The sequence below is a fragment of the Nomascus leucogenys genome, chromosome 23 (genome assembly GCF_006542625.1).
Source record: "Nomascus leucogenys isolate Asia chromosome 23, Asia_NLE_v1, whole genome shotgun sequence".
Lineage (NCBI taxonomy): Eukaryota > Metazoa > Chordata > Mammalia > Primates > Hylobatidae > Nomascus > Nomascus leucogenys.
Genome location: NC_044403.1, coordinates 12,504,207 through 12,530,101, shown reverse-complemented (window position 1 = coordinate 12,530,101; position 25,895 = coordinate 12,504,207). Strand labels below are relative to the sequence as shown.

The following is a 25,895-nucleotide window of genomic DNA, read 5'->3' as shown; positions in this document are numbered from 1 at the left end:
GTCCATGGCTTCCTTCCCCATCTGCCAATCCCAAATGGCACTGTCCTCAGATTTCCATCTAGGAAATTCTGTTACAATTAAGAAAAAAAGGGCCAGGAGTGGTGGCTCACGCCTGTAATCCCAGCACTTTGGGAGGCTGAGGCGGGCGGATCAAGGCCATCCTGGACAATATGGTGAAAACCCATCTCTACTAAAAATACAAAAAATTAGCTGGCCGTGGTTGCGCATGCCTGTAGTCCTAGCTACTCAAGAGGCTGAGGCAGGGGAATCACTTGAACCTGGGAGGTGGAGGTTGCAGTGAGCCGAGATTACGCTACGGCACTCTAGCCTGGCGACAGAGCAAGACTCCGTGTCAAAAACAAAAACAAACAAACAAAAGAAAACGGGGGGTGGGGCGGGGGGCAAAACAAGAAAACTAAAGGCTTTAGGGGGAAAAAAAGCATTTATTATGTGGTCATTAGAGTCGAGAGGATAACTGATCTATGATTGGACTTTAAAAAATGAGTTTGGAGACATATTCTTAGAGATTAAAATCTTATTTTAAATAATGAATTTTACTAAAAACTTAAACCAGCATTAGAGTTTTTGTAATTGGCTACTAACAAAAATTGTTTTCAGTTAGCAGTAATTTGAGTAAAATCGTTCTAATCTTTCTGAATGTACAAAAGTTTAATTATTCTTGTTCTCATATTTGCCCTATTTTTATTTGTCTGAGTCAGAATTTACTGAAGCTGATCCTGGTTCCTGCATCAAAGATTACACTATGACTTCTTCCTTATGCTGAATTTTTAAAAACCTTTCATGTATATAATTTGGTGTTCTTATGTGTCACCCAAATTCTAAACTTAGTGTGAGCATGGGGGCTTCTGTTGTGTAAAATGATTATGAATTTAACCCAAAAGCTAGTTCTTAACTGCTTGTTGTCTACTAGTCATTTTGCTAGATAGAACATTTTACTAGAAAGATGGGCAGGGATCTGACTAAACTTAAGTATCTCACCCAGTGAGGGGCTTTAAACTAGAGAGATGTATGATTAAAGACAGTATGATAACTACTGCCCTTTCATCAAAAGGGTAAAATTGTAACATGTAAGTATATATTATAATGCATTTCTTCCTTAAAACCAAAGAAAAATATCCTATGTGTATTATTAGTAGCTTTTAAAATTATTACTATACAAGATTCAAGAATTCTGAAGTGAAATATTCAATCTGCCACTCTAATACTTTCTCTTTCACTGACGTCAAAGTGCACTCCTCTCCAGGAAGCATGGTTGTGGAGCTTATCAGCTTATCACAGATCACTGGTTTGCCCTTATTAGTCCACCATTACTATATACTGCTAAGAACCTCCCAGATCCCCAGGCTTTCTGAATTCCTTGGTGATTTTATTTTAAATGTACAGCTTATGTTTCTAGTTTGACCTTTAGATTAGGCTGACCTTTTTATAGGGAAGGGCTCATCAGGACCACTCATTGCTTTACAGATGTTAAAGTTTTTTAGAAAGAACTTTCTTGCCCTCTAAGTGTCTTTGGGACAGTAGTATAACTTTTCAGTGGCATTATTTGAGTATTATTTGTGTATTACACACACATACACATTCTGTTTTATAGAATCCTAGAACTCTTTAAGCTGGGAAATTTTTAAAATCAACTTTGTAACTTCCTAATTTTCCTGATAGCAAAACTGAACCTAGAGTACTACATAGATTTGATTGTTAATATAGACACCAAATCTGCAAAACCTCTGAATTTATACTACTCAAACATTTTGTTAATATTACTAACATGATGATATAAAATATATACTTTCATTAATCTAAATTGACATGAAAAATAGAAGAAATAAATCAAAACTGAATGACTTTGGCAGGTCATAGACTCAGGTAACCTGCTAAGATGAGCAAAAATAACTTGTTGTTCACCAAGAACCCATATCCCTGTTTGCAATAACTTCTGTTTTACTTGATCCCACAAAAATGCCCCCTGTGCATTGCAAAGTTACAGGGAAAATTGAACCTATCAACCTATAATGTGGCTTTTAATCAATTGTTTACTTGGAAGATAGAAGAAATAGAGGAAGTAAGTCTCATAGTGCAAGTTTGTATGTCTCAAATCTCAATTACCTACCTGCCACTCAGAGCTGCGTGTGGATCCAGGGTGTTCACAGCACTTCCATAGCCTTAGGCTAGAACAAGGGCCCAACCTTGCGCCTACACCGTGTCTTTACTCCTGCCATATCCCTCTGGAACTATTGTTCCAAAGTGGGACAAAAATCAGGCCTCTCACCTCTATACTCTAGTGTACTCTGAACAAAGTTGAACTATATGAGCTGTCTATCAACCCAAGGGAAGCTTTGTCATGAATATTGATTAGCTAAAAGGGCATTTCTGCCATCTGGTTGGCAGATGAAATGTACAGATCAATACTTATCTTTCAGCTTCAGCAATCTGAAAGAAGGGTGAATAAGAGGGAGGGAGGAAGGAATATTTACCTTATCAAGATGGTTGTAGAAATCAATATTTGCTGCACAGAGATACCTCCCAAGTAGTGTAGCGTGGGTTGTAAATATTGTGGCAATAGGAAGTTTCCTTGTTCGAGAAAGGATCAGTCCAATTCCAGCCTGCCATTCATGGAATTGGGCAACGACATGTTTACCATCTGCATGATCTGTCACCTACATTAGGAAAAAAAAAAGCATTCAGAAAAGTTGTTGATGAAGCTCGATTGTGATCATGGTCCACATCATAAGTGGACTTATGGTGTCTATAAATTATTTTGCAATTTAAAGGAGTCTAAATATAAAGCATGAATATTTAGCAAGGATAATACAGGATTCAGTGGCATGTTCATTAACCCCATATATTTTTATGTCTTAATCCTCTCAGTGATGGAGCAGATTTTTTGTATCCACAGAAGAATAAATACTAATATTAATAACAGGTAATGAATATTAATAAATAAATGGAATAAATGCAAAGTAGGCACTCAAAAAATATTTATTGACTGGACAAATAAATTCTTAAAGATGTCACTGAATAGCTGAATCAATTAGGACTACTCACTTATAAGCTTATTTTTAAAAAACTACTTAAATTTTTTTTTAATTGACTAGACGTGTTTATTTATAGTGCACATTTTGATATTTGCTAAAGGAATGGCCAGCAAGAGACTTGAAAATGTCTTCTATATTTGTAGTGGCCCACTTATGGAGAAGCAAATGTTGCCTAAAACTATATAACAATCATAATGAAAAAAATGCATATGAAGAAAAAGTGGCTTTTAAAATATCATTTTTTCTAATAAATAATTACTTGGATTTTCAATGACTTGAAAACTCTAAAAGCGTACCATGATTTTCATGTGTATATTTGCATATTTGATTTTGAGAAACAAAGATAAAATGCCATTACATCATTTTATAATAAATAATAATTCCATGTTTTAAATTTATCTTATTTGGGTTTTCTTTTTCTTGAAGCCAACAAAATTTAACTGATATATTATTAAGAATATGGAATTAGAGAGAAAGAGGCTAATAAAAAACATGCCTAGAATCAAATAGCAGCTTTGTAACACACTGAAGATCGGGGTCTAATTCCACCCCAGGGTCTAGTTCTAAATCAGGTGGGCATCCGTATCTTTGCCTTACAAAGAGACAGCTTATTTTGTTTGCCCTTACAAAATATTAACATTCACACTGACTCCAAGATGAGAGTTCATATCCTTAATAGAGACAATAGCAAAACACTGGCATTCAAGAAGGCTGAGAAGAGAATTGGGAAGTTTGGAGAGTTAACTTAAAACAGTGATTATCACATGTAGTGTACATCAGGATCACCTGGAAAGCTTATTAAACAATAGCTTACTAAGCTATTTGCTACTCTTAAGAGTCTATACTTCATGTTTTTCTTATATATATATATTAAGTATCATCTATATATGGGGCAATATAATTGGGTGTTTGATACACATCATGCCATTTAAATTTGACATGAGGTAAATAGTAATAAGTATCATTATTACACTCTTCCAAAGGCTGGCATTTAATTTGCAGAATGTTCAACATTTCCTCAGATTTCTTTCAATTGCATTAGGACAAGCCATAATGGCATCATCTCAAAATTTGCCTCATTTAAAGATCATGGGATTATTCTTGGGCACTGAAAGCAGTTGTGCTGCTCCTCTGTTGTATCACCATATAATAAACCATACCTCTTTTAAGAACCAGGCAGTTAAAGATCCAAATATCAGCATATCATTGGCTTCTCGGTCATGATAAGGAATGCCGACACTGCATGCTTCCCAGAGGTCACCCTTCCACCTGTCCAGATTCCAAGCTGAGTAGCCTATGTCAAAAAGTACCACATAAGGACTTCCTTCTATCAGCCATCTTCCAAAATGCACCTGTCATATAAAGAACACATAGCCATGTAGTGATATTAAATCATGCAAGACAGGACAATGTATTTGCACTCTGAGGATATAAACTTTATGTAGTACTCAATAGCAGATTAAACAAGCTACTTAGAAAAGAATATTGATAACATATAGCCTCTGCTGTTTGAGCCTCAAGCTGGAATGAGCATAAATCTATTCATCTAGAACCTCCAAATTCTTGCTCTTCATTAAATTTAAAAACAATGTATCTAGATCATGTAATCTCTGTCCATCTGTCTTCAGTTACTCTCTTGTGACCTTGAACTCACAGATCACAAGAGATTTAATATTATAGTCTCTGCTTTTATGACAGAGCCATGAAATGCTTTGTATCTCTGAAAACCTGGGTAGTTGGATATAATGGCTCCAGTGTCGCTTATTTTCTTTTATGGAACAGGACTAACAATATTTCCTGCTAGAAGAAAAAGCTATTTCTGTAGTTCAATATGTATGATTTATCTTACTATTCCTATCAAAAAAATTGATGCAAAATGTTTCCCAATATGGTTGCTGCCAGAGGTTTAACTAAACACATTGGCCTAGATACATTATCTCTTTAGCAACTCGAAGTATAATTCTATTACATTCTTCAAATTGACGTTGATTCCTAAATGTTTTATCTTCTGCAAGTTTTAATGAATTAGCTCTCTCATTTTTTTTCCAATTGTATGTATATCATCACTTGCATATCCAAGTTTTAACTTCCTTTTTTCGATATTTTTTACTCCATATTTCGATAGTAATTTACTTGTTCTTTTGTCTTAATTTTCATTTTATGTTTATTCTCCTATTACATGATATACAACCTCATAAACCACTTCAAACCCTTTCTGGAACTCAGCAGAGGCTAAGAGTCTTTTTGAATGTGGATCCAGGCTTCTCTAGAAAATAACATATATTAATATTGCTTGCATATTGACACTTATGACTCCACCTATGGCTTAATTTTGCAGGACTTCAAAGCCCAATTTGATCATTTCCTACCAGGGGTCCCAGGCATGCATGTGGATGCTTCTCACCCATCTGTTCCTTGGTCAACCTTGAAAGACCCTCATTATGTTTCAGTTGTTTCCATTATAATTTAGTGTTTATCATGCCACTGTTTCCTTTTAAGATGAAATTTTCCTGAGGCCCAAACAACTTTTCAATAGTTTTTCTCCTTGGGAAATTCATTGCTTCATGTATTTATACGCTGTGAATAACATGTAATATTACTATATAATATTTACTGACTGCCTAATATGTGCCACATGATACATAAGCTAAGATCATAAAGAAGAGCTGAAACTATTACACAAATAGAGAATGTAAGCCAATTGGTATTGACCTCCAGTCAGTTCTTGGCTGCAACATGAAAATATCCCTACACTAGAAAGCCATGAAGTCTTGAGACCAGTCAGTTCCATTGTGTTTCTCATCTACCTCTTCCTTCACAAGAACTTCAAATGCAAGCGCCTTCTAACATCTAATTTATTTGCATCCTGATAGTACAATAGGCATTGTTCTATCACATTTCTAACATTCTCTATGCTGCCCTCACTAAGAAATGTTTTCCGCTACTCTTTGGGATCTCAAGTTCCCTTGTAAATTATACATTCCACTCCTTAAACCTTGCACGCACCTCCTAGACACCACTACCCACACAGCATCTCAAGTGAAGACTTTGCCTTTTTTCACCCCCAGAAACTATATTCCTGGGGTGAGTAGGAAGGAAAGTTACTGATTTTTAAAATTCTACTGAAACTTTTAAAGCCTTATTCTTTATTTACATATAAAACACCTTTGAAATGTATGCTATCCAAAAATATTACCTTTCCTCGCTCAGCAAAGATAAGGTTACTTTTTGACCTTATCCTAAGCAACTTCAAATTCCAGATTTTTTAGCCTGCACACTTAACCTCAGGGTTACTTGACCTTATAGACTTAAAAGACTTTCATGTCCACCTGATTTCAGCTACTCAAGATCATGACTGCATTCTTTCCTTGTCAAACCCCAAATTATTTCTTTCCTAAAATATTCCACTTTAGCGTTCTGTTACCCAGTTACAACTCTTGTACTTCCATTTCTGTCACTCTGTTTCAGTGAGATCATCAAAAACATTGGGTAAGATTGTCCTGAATTCTTCATTAACTTGTATCTAGTATTTGCATTTATCTTTTTCCTTTTCGAGTGAGACAAGTGAAAAACGATTCTTTCAATATTACTTTGGATCTTGTTCCCTACCCCATTCTCAGCGACTTTATTCTCTTCAATCCTCCATGTATTCTGAGCTTTTAGCTTTTCCCTGTCTGCTAGGTATTTCCTTTTTGCAAATAAACACGCTCAGGTCTTACCCATATTTAATAACACACCAATTCTCAAAACCATGTCATTCTGCAACTACTTTATTATATTTTATATTCATAGAAAAATCTCATAATCACAACTTCTGTGTCTTTTTTCTTACCACTTATTTATTCCTCAACCCACTGAAATGAGATTTAACCTTCCTTTCTTCTCTGAAGCTGTACTTATCCATGTTACCAACGGCCCAAATATTACCAAACCCAACAGACCCTGGATCAATCGTTTGTTGACTTAATCCCTTCTTCATACTTAAAATTCTCTCCTTCCTTGACTTGACATCATGATTCCTGTTGGAGCTATAAAAAATTACCACAAGCCTAGTGGCTTAAAACAAATTTATTATCTTACAGATATTGAAGTCAGTAGTCCAAAATAGACTAAAATCAGTGTATTGACAGAGCCACATTCCATGTGTAGTTTCCAGGGAAGAATTTATTTTCTTACTTCTTTTTTTTTTTTTTTTTTTTTGAGATGAAGTTTCACTCTTGTTGCCCAAGCAGGCGAGCAATGGCACGATCTCAGCTCATTGCAAAATTTGCCTCCCGGGTTCAAGTGATTCTCCTGCCTCAGCCTCCCGAGTAGCTGGGACTACAGGCGCCTGCCACATCTGGATAATTTTTGTATATTTAGTAGAGACAGGGCTTTCACCATGTTGACCAGGCTGGTCGTGAACTTCTGACCTCAGGTGATCCATCCGCCTTGGCCTCCCAAAGTGCTGGGATTATAGGCTTGAGTCACCGTGCCTGGCCACTTTTTCTTACTTCTATAGGCCACCTATATTCCTTGTGGCCTCTTCCTCCATCTACAAAGTAGCTCCCTTCAACCTCTGCTTTCATTGGTACATCTCCTGCCTGATTCTAATTCTACAGCCTCCCTCTTATGAGGACCCTTATGTTTACTTTGGGCTCACCTAGATAATTCAGGATTATCTCCCCTTCTCAAAATCTTTAACTTAATCACATCTGCAGTATTCCATTTGCTATAAAAGGTTACATATTCACAGCTTCTGAGGATTAAGACTTGAACATCCTTGGTTCTACATCGTTAGCTTTGCTTCTACATTTGCAATCTCTAGCTTCTTTTAATGTAGATGCCCTAACATGCTGGCATTCCACAAGGTTTGGTTGAAAACCTTTACTCCAAGTCTAAACAAGTCTAAACATTTCCACTGAATAATTTTAACAACACTCATGACTTCAGTTTATGTACAAATGACTTCCTCAAAAACATGTTTACTCTATAGCTTCTGCTGAACTCCAAACCAATTATCCTTCCTCCTCGGTTTTCACAAGGTGTCTCAAATGAAATCCATTTAAAAGCAAGTTCCTCATCCTTCTCACTAACCTGAAATTTTTCGTTAAGTAAGTGAATGGTCTTCTCTTGTGAGTTCATGTTATTTACAGTCTTTTTTCCCATAAGTTTACTGAGAATTGCCAAGTGAAGTGTCAGTTCCTTTACCTGGCAGCCATGCTTATTCATTGCGTCCACTGCTCTTCTGACAGCATCATTTACAGGTTCACACTGTTCCACCTGAGTCTTCATATTATGCTCAAAATATGGACCTATCAGAAAATAGTTGTCTCCCCATTCATCTGCTGTTGTTTTGGCCTTTGTCTGAATCACAGTATAGATGCCTCCAACTGTTAAAAGGAAAAAAGTTTCTATTGTCATTCAGGTTAGCAATTCATTTAAAGTGATAAGGGACGGAAATGAGTTTAGATTTTTAAATTAGCATTTAGGATCCACTAAGCCCAAGGATTTATTTACTTTTCAAAAAGAATAGTATTTAACATATTGTTAAGGGACACCAATGAATGATTACTGCTTTGTTCAATTCTGTGCATGTTTTAAAGTCCCTTCTAGGTGCATGTGAAATAGCAGCAGGCTGGCAGCAGCAAAGAGGTCAAATACTTCAAAAATCTATATATAAAAGGATTAAAAATTAGACCTGGCCTAGGCAAGGTCTACTTGTTTTTGTTTTTTCCTGAGATGTTTTTTTGAGATGAAGTTTCACTCTTGTTGCCCAAGCAGGCGAGCAATGGCACGATCTCGGCTCATGGAATTTACTGGTCTTACCATGATCCCCATCATCCTGAAGCAGCTGGATTGATAGAACAGTGGAATGGCCTTTTGAAGTCACAATTACAATTCCAAATAGGTGACAATAGTTTGCAAGCCTGGGGCAAAGTTCTCCAGAAGGCTGTGTATGTGCTGAATCAGTGTCCAATATATGGCGCTGTTTCTCCCATAGCCAGGATTCATGGGTCCAGGAATCAAAGGGTGGAAGTGGAAGTGGCACCACTCACCATCACCCCTAGTGTTCCACTAGCAAAATTTTTGCTTCCTGTTCCCATGGTATTATGTTCTGCTGGCTTAGAGGTCTTAGTTCCAGAGGGAGGAATACTGCCACCAGGTGACACAATGATTCCATTAAACTGCAAATTAAGATTGCCACCTGGACACTTTGGTCTCCTCCTATGTTTAAGTCAACAGGCTAAGAAGGGAGTTACAGTGTTGCCTGGGGTGATTAACCCAGACTATCAAGATGAAATCAATCTACGACTCCACAATGGAGGTAAGGAAGCATATGCATGGAATATAGGAGATCCATTAGGGTGTCTCTTAGTATTACCATGCCCTGGAATTAAGGTCAATGGGAAACTACAACAGGCCATTCCAGTCAGGACTACAAATGAAGGTTTGGGTCACTCCACCAGGAAAAAACAAAAACAAAAACAAAACAAGACCTACTGAGGTGCTTGCTGAAGGCAAAGGGAATACAGAATGGGTAGCAGAAGAAGGTAGTCATCAATACCAGCTACAACCACGTGACCAACTGCAGATAAAAGGACTGTAATTTTCATGAGTATTTCCTCCTTCTTTTGTTAAAAACATCTTCGTGTATTTATACACTTGTACTTAGAAAATATCTTCATTGTATTTCCTTTTTCCTTATGACATAAGATTTATTGACTTCATATCAGCATTTAAGTATTGTTAACCTTATGTAATAGCATTTGCGATGGGGATTGGTGCATTTTCAGTTGCACAAAGGATAGTTTTAGTATGTTAGGCATAATTATGACTTATTGTTGTCTTTATTTGAAGATAACGTATGACCTCAGGAGATGTGTATAGGTTCAAGTTGACAAGGGATGGACTTGTGATGGTTAATACTGAGTGTCAACTTGATTGGATTGAAGGATGCAAAGTATTGATACTGAGTGTATCTGTGAGGGTGTTGCCAAAGGAGATTAACATTTTAGTCTGTGGACTGGGAAAGGTAGACCTACCCTTAATCTGGGTGGGCACCATCTAATCAGTTGCCAGTGTGGCCGGGATATAAAGCAGGCAGAAAAAAAACACGTGAAAAGGCTGGACTGGCTTAGCCTCCAAGCCTGCATCTTTCTCCCGTGCTGGATGCTTCCTGCCCTCAAACATTGGACTCCAAGTCCTTCAGCTTTGGGACTTGGACTGGCTTCCTTGCTCCTCAGCTTGCAGATGGCCTATTGTGGGACCTTGTGATTGTGTAAGTTAACACTACTTAATAAACTCCCTTTTATATCTGTATCTATATCTATCTATCATCTATCTATCTATCAATCTATCTATCTCTTATTAGTTCTATCTCTCTAGGGAACCCTGACAAATACAGTGAGCTCAGGTCCTGAGCAGACATTTTCCAAAAGAAGACATACAAGTGGCCAATAAACGTGAAAAAAATGTTCAACATCACTAATAATCAGAGAATGCAAATTAAAACCATTTGATACCTCCTTATGCCAGTCAGAATGGCTATCATTGTAAAGTTCAAAAACAGCAGATGTTGGTGAGGATGTGGAGACAAGAAAATGCTTATACATTGTTGGTAAGAATGTAAATTAGTACAAACTTTACGAAAGACAGTATGAAGATTTCTTAAAGAACTAGAAACAGAACTACCATTCGATCCAGGAATCCCACCACTGGGTATGGACCCAAAGTGAAAGAAATCATATTAAAAAAGATATCTGCATTAGTATGTTCAAAGTAGCACTGTTCCCAATAGCAAAGATATGGAATCAACCTAAATGTCTATCAGTGGAGGATTGGATAAGGAAAATGTGGTATATACATATATATATATTACTCAGCCATAAAAAAGAATGAAATTATGTCTTTTGTAGAAACATGGATAGAACTGGAAGACATTATCCTCAGTGAAATAACTCAGAAAAAAGTCAAACATGGTATGTTCTCATTTAGTGAGAGCCAAGTGGGAGCTAAACAAGAGTACGCACAGACATATAGAATGAAATAATAGACACTTGAGACTAAAGAAAGGTGGGAGGATAGGAGTACGGTGAGGACCAAAAAACTACGGATTGGATACAATGTTCACTTTTCAGGTGGTGGTCCACTAAAAGCTCAGACTTCACCACTATGCAACATATGTATGTAACAAACCTGAGCTTGTACTCTGATACAGCTTGGCTGTGTCCCCACCCAAATCTCATCTTGAATGGTAGTTCCCATAATCCTCATGTGTTGTGGGAGGGATTTGGAGGGAGATAATTGAATCATAGAGGAGGTTACACTCATGCTCTTCTCGTGATAGTGAGTTCTCACAAGATCTGATGGTTTTATAAGGGGCTTTCCCCCCTTTTACTTGGCACTTCTACTTGCTGCTGCCATGTGAAGAAGGACATGTTTGTCTCTCCTTCTACCATGATTGTAAGTTTCTCGAGGCCTCCCCAGCACTGTGGAACTGTGAGACAATTAAATGTTTTTTCTTTATAAATTACCTAGTCTCGGATATGTCTTTATAAGCAGCATGATAACGAACTAGTACATACCTCCTAAATATATATAAATAAATTTTAAAAATATAAAATAAATTACATCTGATTGGAAAGGCAAAAATTGAGCAAGTAAAATGTCACTTAATGGGGTAATTACAAAGGGTGAAGAAACTGGGCAAATGAATATTATGAAGAGGAATTTTTAGGCAGAGGTAATGGTTAGAGCCCAGGCCCAAAGCTGGAGTAGAGTGTGCAAGGAAAGACTAATAGGATTGAAAAGGATAACCAGGTAGGAGGACATAGGGAGGGCTAAGGGGAGGAAGACCTCCAGTAAACTTAGGCAGGATATTTCCCGTGACAGCGCTAAACAATAATCACATGTGAGAATACACAAATAGTCTGTCGATTACTTGAGCAATATTTTCTTCATAAGCTAGAGCAAGGGGATGACTCAAGAAATCCTTTGTGAAATCCTGGAGGTAATAAGATCCTGGCATCAATCTTCAACTCAATTGCAAAGAGAAATTTTATTACTTATGTATTACTTCTCATTTTTCACTGCTATCTTTCAAAACATATTCCATTTCATCAGACTACAGGTTTTGATAGCTACTATATTTCTTAAATGTATTATTCCAGTAACTTATACTTTACATAGTAAATCTTATCAATAGTCACAATCAATGGTCACAAGGTAGAACTGCATCTGGAGACATTAAGCCTGAGCCATGCAAAATATACTTTTTGGAAAATTGCCCTTTGAAAGGTGAGACAAAAAAGGCAAGTGTTGATGCTATTATATGGTACCGATAGGATTCATTAATTTATAAAGGAGAAGAGCTAATGTAACTCCAAAATGCAAGCAATTTTCATATGAGTCTACACAAGCTAATTGTCCTTAAGAATTTCATCTTAAAGGAAAAGTTTTTACTGTATCAAAAAAAAGTTTATAAACTGTCATTGAACAGAGTCTGATAATAAGGACACTATCAAATCACAGTTCAGATGTCATGTGCTGAGGACAGAACAGAACACATGAGGAGGATATATAAAACTTGGAAGCAGAAACTTCTAGACTGGACAAGAACAGACATGATTAACTTAACCATCAAACAACAAATCTAAGTTAACATAAATTGATGTCATCTACTACACCTAAGTATTTCCTCAAATTCTGGACAATTTTGGAAACCATCAAAATTATTTGTTGAGGAAAAACAAACTTAGCCAATTTGCAAGGGCAACTAAAATGAGGAACTTTTCTTTAAAGTGTGGGAGTCACATCTTAGCAACATATTTAAATATATCTAAGCTTTCTTCAAAACCACTATCCACAAAAATGAAAAATTTCCAAAGAATTTCTCCTTTCTGTAGACTTGTTTTCTTCATCTTCATCTTTTCCAGGAGAATATACCATAAGTTTCTGATGGTACACATTTATTAGATGTTTTATTTACATTTTTTATCCTTGAAAACTCTTTTTATTTGCAACTATGCATCTTGCTCAGAGATCTTAAAACAGCCTTGTTTGTTAGAGTATGTATTTCAAATTCATATATACTTTGGTAGATGCAAACATTTTTATTTGCTGAAGAACATAAGGGGGAAATAGACATTCTTTATTTGAAGAAACAAATGATTTGATTTGGGAAATGAAATGAAAAGAAAAACATAGTTAATTAATTTCCTACTTCTTTTACTCAGCTGAGGCCTTCAGATAGTCCCCCATATAGCCTTACAGTAAAATATGATTATGCTCTTTCAGTCTATTAGAAATAAAAACATAAAGCTTTAAAAATTTCAAGGGAAGGGGCTTGAAGATGACTGAATAAAGGCAGCTGATACTCGCCTCCTCCACAAAGAACCAAAATAGTAAGTAGAAAATCTCACATAAGAGAGAATTCTGGAATTCAACAGAGAAGTGACAGGAAGCATGTAAGGCAATGAAGGGGAGGGAAGCAAGGAAGCCTACCCAATAGGGATCCTCTGTGAGGCCGGAGAGGCTCCCAAGTGCGTGGAAAGGTAAGTGGTAAGTGACTGACTCCCAGTGGTCCACATCTGCGTTATGGACTCCAGGAATCCTAGCCACAGGAAAGTACCTTGACCATGCAGGCCTTGAGACTAACATAAGGAACTGCCCAGCGATTGCACAAAGGCATTGCTCCAGAGAAGGAGCTCTCACTGGGTCCCACCCCTGCCATCCCCATTACTGAGCAGCAAGGTGTCATTTTGAGAGCCCAGCCCCCACCAGATGACATCTTTCCTCAGACCACAACATCATCTGCATCTCCACATCCCTGAAGCTCTGCTGACATCCCCCACCCACAGCTGAGTGCTACTGCTGGCAGCTGTCACCAGGTATAAAGTGTGTCATTAAAAGTGGACTCCCCCACCCCCAGTAGCAGGGCTGCTACACATTTATAAGCTCCCTAAGAAAATGCTACCCCACTTGCAGCCACCACCTGGGGCTGAAACACATGCTCACCAGCCACCCATTTATGGCTGCTGCCACTGAAAGCAACACACCCTGCACCCCATCAAGAGCAGGGCAGCAATGCAGTTGCTGCTACTTCACTCAGGCATTCTGCTGGGGGCCTGAGGATCACTCCACTCCAGCCTATGATAGCCAGTGTTCACACACACCACTGAGTGGCCTGAGGTCAGGAACACCCAGCCTGGCTTTGCCTTCCTCAATGCCTAAGCAAGTTGTCTGGGAACCTGGAGACAGCCTTGTGCCATCCACCATGACTGGTACCTAAGCACCCCTCCCAGAAGCCTGATGATGGGCCTACCCAATCTGCCACTGCCATCACAACTGGCACCACCTGCATATGCCACCTGTGGGTCTGAAGACTGGCTCATTCAGCCCTTGCAGCCACCACCAACACCAGTGCAGACTGCTTGGGAGCCAGAGGGTTGTCCTGCAGTTGCTACAGCCATTACCCACATCACACCCACTTCCCAGAAGCCTGAGGACCCACACACCAGCCCAGCCTACTATGGCCACTACTGGCACCCAAGCAAGCTGCCTGAAGGCCAAAGAATCAACCCAACTAGACTCATTATCATCAGTGCCAATGTACACAGCCCTGGGGCCCAAGGACAGGAATAATAGGCCCGCCACCACCACTGGGGCCAAGGACTGGACCATTTGATGTTCTTGTCTCCAGCACAACTTCATCACCACCTTCACTAACAACTGCACCCTAAGCCACTGAAAAAATCACAGACCCTGCTGATAATGTTGGCGGCTGAAAAAAATAATATGAAGACTATGCTACTGTATGCACCTAGAAATCAAAATCAAAATGCCCTACTCAATCAACACCAAGATGCATCTTCAGGAAAAAGTCTTCCCCTACAAAAACAAATTTACAAAACTGGAAGCAGCAATCATTACACCAGATGCATAGATATCAATGCAAGAACAAAATAAACATAAAAAGCCAAAGGAATATGACACCTCCAAAGGAATTTAATAATAATTTAAATAATTTAAGAATTTTATAAAAATGTTTTATATGAGTCTCAAAAAAAAATGTAATCCCCAATGTTGAAGATGAGACTTGTCAGGAGGCCATTGGATCATGGGAGAGGATCCTTCATGAATGGCTTAGCATCATATCCTTGGTGATAAGTGAGGTCTTGCTCATTTAGTTCACATATCTGTTTAAAAGATTCTGGAGCCAGTTGTGGTGACTCACACTTGTAATCTCAGCACTTTAGGAGGCCAGGGTGGGCAGATCACTTGAAGTCAGGAGTTCAAAACCAGCTTGGCCAACATGGCAAAATCCCATCTCTACTAAAAATGCAAAAATTAGCCAGGTGTGGTGGTACATGACTGTAGCCTCAGCTACTCAGGAGGCAGAGGCATGAGAATCACTTGAACCTGGGAGACAGAGGTTGCAATGAGCCAAGATTGCACCATCGCACTCCATTGTGGGCAACAGAGTGAGACTCTGTCTCAAGAAGAGAAAGAAAGAAAAGAAAAGAAAAAGAAAGGAAGGAAGGAAGGAAGGAAGGAAAGAAGGAAGGAAGGAAAAGAAAGAAGAAAGAGAAAGAAAGAATGGAAGGAAGGAAGAAAAAGAAAGAAGAAAGAGAAAGAAAGGAAGGAAGGAAGGAGATGAAAGAAAGAAAGAGAGAGAGAGAAAGAAAGAAAGACAGACAGAAAGAAAAGAAAGAAAGAAGAAAGAAAAAGAAAGAAAGCAGGCAGGCAAGAAGGAAGGAAGGAAGGAAAGAAAGAAAGAAAGAAGGAAGTAAAGAAAGAAAGAGAAGAAAGAAAGAAAGAAAGAAAGAAAGAAAGAGAGAGAGAAAGGAAGAGCAGGGAGGCAAGAAGGAAGGAAGGATGGAAAGAAAGAAAGAAAGAAAGAAAGAGAGAGAGAAAGTCTGGGGTCTTCCCCTTCTCTCCTTTGCTCTTTCTCTTGTCACGTGATGTGCCTTCTCCTGCTTTGCCTTCTGACATGAGGCCTCACCAGAAGCCAAGCAGATGTGGGTGCCATGCTTCCCAAACAGCCTGTGGAAGCATAAGCAAATTAAACCTCTTTTCTTTATTAATTACTCAACCTCAGATATTTCTTTATAGTGATGCAAAAAATGGCCTAACACAACCGCTATTTCTTGCCATATAAAACATTAACTCAGGATGGATTAAAGCCTTAAATATAAAACTTAAAACTATAAAACTACTAAAAGAAAACATAAGGGAGACACTTCAAGACATGGCTTTGGGCGAAGATTTTATGGCCAAGACCTCAAAAGCACAGGCAACAAAAGCAAAAATAGACAAATGGGACTATATTAAGCTAAAATACATCTGCACAGTAAAGGAAACAATCAACACAGTGAAGAGACAACCTGTTGAATGTGAGAAAATATTTGCATACATTTGACAAGGACTTAATCTCCAGAATATATAAGAAAATCAAACAGCTCAACAGTGGAAAAACAAATAATCTCATTAAAAAATTGGCAAAGGATATTAATAGACATTTTTCAAAAGAAGACATACAAATGCACAATGGGTATGGGGAAAATGCTCAACATTACTAATCATCAGGGAAATGCAAATCAAAACCACAATGAGACATCATCTTATGCCAGTTAGAATCATCATGATTTAAATAAATTAATAAATAAATAACACATGCTGGCAAGGATGTGAAGGAAAAGGCACTCTTAGGCACCCTTGGTAAGCATGCAAATTAGTATAGCCACTATGGAAAACAGTATGTAGATTTACCAAAAAGCTAAAAATTGAACTGTCATAAGATCCAGCAATCCTATTACTGGGTATTTATCCAAAGGAAAAGAATTCGGAATAATAAACAGATACTGGTACCACACTGTTTATTGCAGCACAATTCACATTAGCAAAGATATGGAATCAACCTAAGTGTCCATCAATGAATGAATGAAGAAAATGTGGTGTATACACACAATGGAATATTATTCAACCATAAAAATATAAAATCATATCATTTGCAGCAACGTGGATGAAACTGGAAGTCATTACGTTAAGTGAAATAAGCCAGGCATAGAAAGACAAATTTTGCATGTTCTCATTGAAATGTGGGCACTAAAAAGGTTAATGTCATGTAGGTAGAGAGTAGAATGACAGATACCAGAGGCAGAGAAGGGTGTGTACGTTATGGGAGGAAGGGAGATGAAGAGAAGTTGGTTAATGGAAACAAACAGGCAGTTAGATAGAAGGAATATGTTCTGATGTTCAATAGCAAAGTAGGGTGATTATAGTTAACAACAATATATTGTATATTTCAAAATAGTAGAAGAAAGGTCTTGAAATGTTCCCAACACATAGAAACGATAAATACTTGAGGTGATGAATACCCCAAATACCTGACTTGATCATTATACATTATATGCATGTAACAAAATGTCACATATACCTGATACATATAAACACATTATATATCAATAAAAGAAAGTCAGTCTCATATTGGTTGAGGCCTGATTGTAAGTACATCTTTGCCCCTCCAGACATTTCCCTGTACAGTCTTCCTTTGAGGAGCTTCTTTTACTGCTATTACTTATATTCCAACACCATTTTAGCCTTTTTTTTTGTCCTCCCCAGATTTTTACCTCAGTTTTTACTGTTTATATAGCACACTTTGTGCTATAGTTTACCTCGGTTTTTACTATTTATAAAGCACATTTTGCCCCAAACTTCTCTCTTAGCCAGCTAGAATATAAGTGAATGCAATAGCATAGAGACAGGGTCATTCCTATTTTCATATTTGAGGTATAAACTGAGGGGATTTACATACACATATATATTTTTGAATCTGCAAATAAATAGTTTTATTCTGACATAAAAAAAGAAAACACTTAATATCATTAATGAATGATCGTTTTACCACAGCGTAGGTCATTGAATTTGAACTTAACCTTCATTTTTAAACAAGTACTTTGTATTTTATTGATCTCTATTTTCCTGGAACAACATGGGGGCTATGTTTAGTGTGAGGACAAAGTATCACAACTTTCGCCTGAAAGAAAAGATGAGCTACCATGGTACATATAACAATGAGGTGGTTAAAACTCTAAGTCGTCATCTGGCAACACTGCCAATTTACTAAAAATCACTATTTCAAAGAAGTATAGAATAGATATCAGCCAAAATAAGGATCTCTCTCTCTGCCTCTCTCTTGCTCTCTCTCTCTCCCCCCATCTCTCTCCACCTCTCTCTCTCTCTCTCTCTCTCTCTCTATATATATATATATATATATATATATATGTATACACACATATATACATATTATACACATATGGAGAATTTTCACTATTTTGTATATGCTTAAAAATTACAGACTTTGGAAGTCATATGACTATTTCAGTGTGTATGGCTACTAATCTGACCCTCCTGTTCCAAAACACAGTTGCAGAAGCAGAGTATGTCATTATACAGTTAGAATATCATTTTATAAGGATGCAGGTCTAGTAGGAAGGCGATTCGGTGCTACTTGCGACAAAGGTCAGCAAATATTTGTGTTCCCAGCACCTTTCTAGATCCTCAGTTAAAATCAAAGCAGCTACAGTCTTGGCAGTGGGGGGTGATACACTTTGAACAAGACCACCTGCACTACCTACAATGGCAGCTCCAAATATTTTATATGAAAGGGGCCTAGACATAGCATGCTGAATGAAAAGGAAGTGAGTAGACTAGTGCTTTCCTTGAAGCTGTGCAACCAAGCATAGTTTTTACATAAATTGTGTGTTTCACACGGTGTGATAACAGCTTGAGATGCCATTGACATGGCCCTCCGGCTTATTCACATCAGTAATTAGGGCAAAGAAATCCTAATTACTATGTATCCCATGATTGAAGTAACATTGATGTATATATATTTTTTCCTATTCTTCCTGTTTTTGTGTTTAAAAATGCAATTATGGGCTCATTCAAAGTGAAAGCTGGTATGACAATACATGAGCTAACTTCCTCATTTTATGAATAAATTTTATAAAGAAATAAGCTAATACCTACAGAGTGTTTATTAAATGCTAGGCACAGTTCTGAGTGATTTACAACGGGTATTTCTTTTAATTTTCACAACATTATTACAGGCAGATGCTGTTATCTTTATTTTATAGACGGAGAAACTGAGGCACAGAGAGGCTATGCAATAAATCTCAACATTACCCAGGTGATGGTGGAGTTGGAATTCCAAATCATGCAGTCTGACTTTAGAGCCCACAGGCTGTCGACAGCAAGACAGTAAGTAAAGGAATGGAGCAACAAATTGATGGATCTTTTTGCTTTCGCTTGTTTGTTTGGAACGGGGTCTCACTCTGTCACCCAGGCTGGAGTGCAATGGCGCAATCTTGCTCACTGAAGCCTCACTAGAACACCTGGACTCAAGTGATCCTCCTGCTTTAGCCTCTCAGGTAGCTAGGACTACAGGTGTGAGCCTCCATGGCCAGCTACAGAAATTTTTTAAATTTCTGTAGAAACAGGGTCTCCCTATGTTCCCCAGGCTGGTATCCAACTCCTGGTCTAAAACAATTCTCCCACCTCGGCCTTGAAAAGTGTTGAGATTACAGGTGTGAATCACCATGCTGGGCCTTGATGGATCTTTAAAAGTGATGGGGGGGTGGGAGAAAAAGAGGAAGAACAAAAATAGTATCACAAAAGATAAACATCATTAGGTCTTGGGAAGGATGGGATCCTTTTTATTCTGCTCTAGAGGAAAGCCATTTGGAAAACTTCTGTGTTAACAAAAAACAGCCCAGTAGCTTAGTATTAAACTTAGAGCAGTTGTTCTTTACGGCAATTACAGGGGCCTTCAGGAAGCTGATGGAAGTGTGAAGTCCTCTTCTCAGAGAAAAGTACTTCTATACACGTGCACCTAATTTTTAGATATAATTTCTGAAGGTTTAGAAACTCCTTGAGTTCGCTGATATCAAAGTCGTCACCTTTAGAACTCCTGTCTAGAATAGTGGACTCATGATTATAATTTCTTCCATAACCACTTTGACTATAGTTTTCTGAATTCTTCCCTGTGCCACTTGTACCATGTAATTCAGAGGTGTCGTGCCAAGACTGAGGAGGAAGCAGGTAAAGTATGTCCAGCAATATGTTGGCTTAGGCAAAAACAAATTGTTTCTAGTCCATTTTAAGAGGGAAGCATTTATTTAGGGACTACATCGCACAAGTCTTTACAACTCTTAAATTAACTTTCATTATGTGTGACAACATTTATTAAGCTTTTTAAATGATCCTAAATATCCTTAACATGATAATTTCTCCATAGTCTGTAATGTTTTGAGCAAGTCTGTGCAGAAGAAATGATTGTAGTTAAGACCTGGGCAAAGGAGAGAGTAAACATTTTTCCCCTCACATTTGGGCAAAACCTTCCATCCTTGGTCACACCACAGTCCAATTTCTCTACTCTCTCCTCTCCCTAAACTGGTAACAGTGCTTCTTCCAAAACACACCTGACTACCTAGCACTTCCCACTACTGTGTACAGAATTTCAATGACTCCCCATTCATTGTTCATAGTCTGGAGACAAAACTCCTCAAGGCTATTAACTCCCCCTGAGCTTCACAATCTAGTCCCTGCAGGTCTCTCTCATCTTCTCTCATACTCCTCTCCTTTTCCCTCTCTGAGACCCCCTCAGATCTTCGAACGGAGAATACTTCTGCGTCTTGGCATTTATAGTTCTCTCACGTAGAACACTTTCTCCCCTTTAGCTATTCATCCTTCAAGTGTCAGCTCAAACGTCTCGTCATTAGAGAGGTTTTTCCCAAACCTCTAGCTAACTAGGTTAGAAACCACTCCCCACTCCATGGTACACTGTATAGTCTTAGGACACCTGGTTCCCTTAGTCTCACACTCATCACATTTGACTGTATTGTATGTTCAATGGCTACCTTCTACAAATTTGTCAATTCTTGAAGATTAAGAATCAGTTCTGTATTCTTAACTCTATCTCCCTTGCCTCTCAGTGCCTGATACCTAATAGACACTTGATGAATCCTTATCGAATAATAAAATGGATTAATGAATAAAAGCAATAAATTTCAAGGTTAATATTAACAAATTAAAAAGGTTATTTTGAGGTCTGAGAATTAGTACCCAAAACTAACTGTGACTCTCTCATTTGTTATGTTTTTCACATTTCCATTGTTCATGGGCAAAATTCTGGCAGCAAGAGATTTTTCTCCTAAGAAATCTTTTGTTTTCTTGGATGTGAATACATTTCCTTGTTTGCCAGAAAACATGGTAAGATAACTGGAGAGTATAACATTCATTTTATTCATGAAGAAACTGCTATTCAGTTTAAGGGGTTCTTTTTCAGAAAGTTTCAGAAATCCACGACCTTTGACTGCAAGTACTGTGTTCTTTCATCTATAGGATATTTCCTTTGAAAACTGAGGTTTTAATATTTAATTCTTACATAATAGTAAAAAAATGAATTGGCCTTGGAAAAGACCTAAATCCTGGTCCTAACTCTGCCATTTCCTTGATCATTAAACGCCTCTATGAATCAATTTTCTCTGTCAAGTGGAGGAGTGGGATTCATGATCTCTAAGATACCTCATATCACTACTATGAAATGCAGGGAAGTAAAAATTCAAATTATTAAATTTAAAGAAGCTGTAGTGGCAATGTATTCTTAGGAATAAACACAATAATTATCCATCTATATGAAAATCTCTAACCATACCAGGCTATGATAATATTAAAATAAAGATATGTTGAAGATGATATCAACTCAGATAAATCACATTGTGGGGACCTCTCCACAAAAACACTTCTCTTCCCCTTGAAAGGGAAATGGTAGAAAATAAGTATTAAAGGCAGCTTAGGGGTTGAAAAACAAATGTATTCCTTTATTCAAAAAAAAAATCCATTGAGCATTTTCTATGTACCAGGCACTGTTCTAGACCCTGAGATCAGCACACATGCTACTGATTATAAGATCCATAAAATAACTTAGTTTCACTGGCATGTTCCTAGTGCCCAGGAAACAGTGCTCCCTTAATGTTTGTTAAATGATGAGAAAAGAAGAAAGCAGAAGGGGCTCTGCTCAGGTACAGGAACTTGTGCAGAGATCTTCTGGAGTGATTCCAGTGTTAAGAAGTCCGTTCCAGTTTTATCCACCAATAAGCTATGTCCTTGAGCTCCTGCCCACTCTCTAGAGAAAACTTTTATTTCAAGGCATACTCTGGGATTCACATGTAATAGAGATGGTTCTGTTCCCAGGAACTTTGGGCATATTTAAAAACTGGACTGGAAAAATCTGTGACTAGAAAAAGGACATTAAAAACAGGTACTCATTTCAGTATAAAGATATCTGAGGAAAAGAATAAAAAATAATTCAAAAAGAAACAACAGAAACAGGTACTCATAAAATACTTCACTTCTCCGTAATAAGGTTTCTGTCCTAGATTCTTTCTCACTAAACTACAGAGAAAAAGACTGTGCTTTGTTCTCTTATATGCATTCTGTCCACTTCTACATAGGCAAAATTGACTTTTAATTTTGATTTTATGAATGCATACACACGAGAACTTTGAACAGTTAGTATAAGGTGAAAAATCAGAATGCATGCCATATATAATGCCTTTAATTTTGAGATTATGCTGGCTCTGATTAGCCAAAAGAAGGAAGTAATGTATCACATTCTGGTTATTATTTCAGATCCTTTAGATTACTGTAATAGACATGTAATAATAAACACAAAATCAAAAATAAACATGTTATATATCACAACGCATGACATAATTTCAGATCCTTTAAATCACACAAGTCATCACTGCCATTTACCCAGCAATCAGTTGGCTTGATTCTTCAAAATCTTGAGGAACTCAGCCTTCAAAACCATTACTTTTTCTTTGCTAATGTTCCTTCAACAGTCTTGACACTTTTAAACTAGAGAGTATAAATCCACAAGGAATTGTTTTTATAATTTTACGATGTCTTTATTTTAAAAATCATTTACGTTGTGGTTCTCTACCTTGCCTTCCCTTAACCAGCACAAATGAGGTTATACCTCACTCGCAAATTGTTTTAATTTTATCAATTTGATTTTCTTTATTTTATAATTCCTACATAAGCATAGCATGGAAGAAAAAAATTACTTTCATTCTGAAAAGGAGCACAGTATTTTGCCTTTTGAGAAGCTCCTGAATTAAAACATTAATTCCGAGCTAATTGTGAATATGAAACATTCTTAAACATTTCATATAATCACTAACAGAATGTAGAGTTAAGGTTTCCAACTGGTTCTAAACACATATACATCTTCCTAAAATAAAATATTTAATTATACTATTTTGCTGAGAAAAATTTTAAAACAAAAAATGTAAATATTAACTTTTTATTTCTATTTTGCCATAATATGGATTTTAAATTTTAATTTAAATGCACATTCCATAGCAATGGCTAATATTTTCAACTTTCTCCCTCTTCAGCACATACACAAGTCTGTATTCATAGCCTGTTGTAATAGACGAGGTTAAATGTAGCCTAAATATACATTCCGTTTAAATGCTTTCCTCACTCACTGGCGATTGGTTATCACTAGAGAGTCATCTGTGAAATCTTACTGTACATTCCTCAGTCACCTAGTGAAGGTGTACTGATCCACCTTCAGGAGCAGTACAAACCTTTATTGGTCACTTCCCAAGCAACTTCAAAGAGCAGTAACTCTTCCACAGGAAGTTCTTCGACTTCCCACCGGGGAAGCCCACTCAGGGATGTTACCGACAGGGATCGGCCTCGAAGCATTCTTCTTATGGTCCTCTGAGACTCCTTTGAATCCCTGTTCCAATTAGTTGTAATCCCAGGAGAAGTGCACTTAGACACACAAAAGTTAGAATTGGCAGAGTTACCAGGCTTTGGTAGCTTCTCTTGGGAATAAACTAGTAGAATGAGATCTTATGTGCTTCCAAGAGAATTCCTGGTGGAAGGAGGAATTCTTCCTCCTCTTTCCCGTCTTTCTGGGCAGGTATTGTGAGGACAGTATCTGCCCTATCAGTATCTACCCAAACAATCCAGAGCTGTCAATAGAAAAATCCTCTGATTCAGGACATAGGAAAGCACCTCCTGGGATAGGCAGGGCATGACCCAAGTTCAGCCTTTTAGCCCTTGTCCTTTTGACCAGACTCCTAGATTCATACAGTTACTAATGCTTATTTCATCATTTCCAAAGTGATCCAATATTGGCAACTCCCCTCATAAAGTTTGCAGGCCTCCTTAGATTACATGTAGACTGATTGGGACATATTTTATGCTTTAAATCCCTTTGGATTTCCTAAGTATTCTTCTTTCTTTGGATTCCTATTTCTAGAGCTTTTAAAAAATATTCCTAGTTATTTTATTCTACACTTACAAATTGAATTTTTGTGATAGCCAGAGATCCTGATTCCCCCTTTTCTTACTTACTTTTCTTAAAACTTTCCCTATGAAAAAGCATAAATTTCAGTATGTCTTTGTGTGTAACATGAAAAAAATGTAATTTTGGCTGGTCAATAATCATCAGTCAATAATTTTAATGAGGTAGAAAAAATTAATCTTTGTCATGTTTGTACATTTCCTTCAAATATTATCAAATTGATAAAGGGTAATTCAGTCAATGTAAATGTTCAAACATGGGAAGAAAACTGCAAAAGAAATTAGATTCTAAACTATCAACGGGATCAGATTGCAGATAAATGGCTTATGTTTGCTTTTCCCTTGTGTTTCTATGTGTATAAATATATAGTTCCAATTTATTTACACACCCATACACACATAACCTATATTATACCTACAGAGAGTTGATGCATTCACAAGCAAGCTTAATTTTGAGCCATCTTTACAGATGTAGCTAAAATCAATATCTTTACATTATTATTCTCTAGAGCAGCAGAACTGAAGCTCATACAAAATATCCTTCACATTAGAATTACAATCAGAATTGTCAGTAATTTGCTACTTGATAATACTATTTTAGTACCTTTTATTAGGTTTTAAATCATTTTCTATATACTTGGTCTTATTGACTTACACTTATTTCAATGACTCAAGATGGGCAGAACCACATTTCATTATATTACATTAATAAATCTATGTAAGTCAAATAGATTAAATATGTCAGCCTGATGTGGTAGTACACACCTGTTGTCCTAGCTACTCAGGAGGCTGAGGGGGAAGAATCACTTGAGCCCAGGAGTTTAAGGCCAACCTGAACAACCTAGTGAGACCACATCTCTTAAAAAAAATAAATTAATTAAAACAAAAATAAATAAATGTCTTCTATGATTTTGTGACATATTTGATTCTTATCTTTGTCCAGAAAAGTACATTTAAGTACAAAGTTTGTTATCCATTTGTTTGTGTTGTGAGAAAAAGATTATATGGCTAATAAAAAAAAGTACTAAAATAGAAAACATATGAGCCCAAATGATCAAAATGATTGTCTCCCTTATAAAATGGTTTGCTTATGTTGACATAACCTCTGAGAGTCCTGCAAGTACACATTGCAGTAAAACCAAACCTAAGGACATGTTGACAGGAGTGAGAATGGGATGACAGTGTGATGACAGAGTTTCACGTTTGCAGTTTTCTGTCCCAGCAGCCTTGAGATTGGTTCATCCAGTGTCACACAGGCCACAGGAGCACACTGATCCATATTCTCCAGCTTACACGATAAGGCAAATTATTTATTTACAATCTGTTCCAGAGATCAACTGCTTAGTTGTGAGTTAGGCACTTGTGGCATCACTTGCCTGCTGTGTAAACTTGAGCCAATTTCTTACCTAAGTTTTTGTTTTCTTGATAAAATGGGGATGAGATAATCTATGTAAGTCACTTAACATGGTG

General features: G+C 37.3%; 1 protein-coding gene across 1 annotated transcript in view; it reads right to left on the bottom strand.

Annotated features, from left to right (window-relative positions):
• Positions 1-24,074, bottom strand: part of GYS2 (glycogen synthase 2) — a 59,950-nt gene extending 35,876 nt beyond the window's left edge. Inside the window, exons 1-4 of the mRNA XM_030804441.1 lie at positions 23,699-24,074; positions 8,244-8,425; positions 4,214-4,405; positions 2,493-2,675 (exon numbers count right to left, since the gene is read on the bottom strand). Coding sequence (XP_030660301.1) covers positions 2,493-2,675; positions 4,214-4,405; positions 8,244-8,425; positions 23,699-23,819 — 678 coding nt within the window. The 5' untranslated portion in view covers positions 23,820-24,074. The remainder of the gene's footprint in view (positions 1-2,492; positions 2,676-4,213; positions 4,406-8,243; positions 8,426-23,698) is intronic.
• Positions 24,075-25,895: the final 1,821 nt, after the last annotated feature.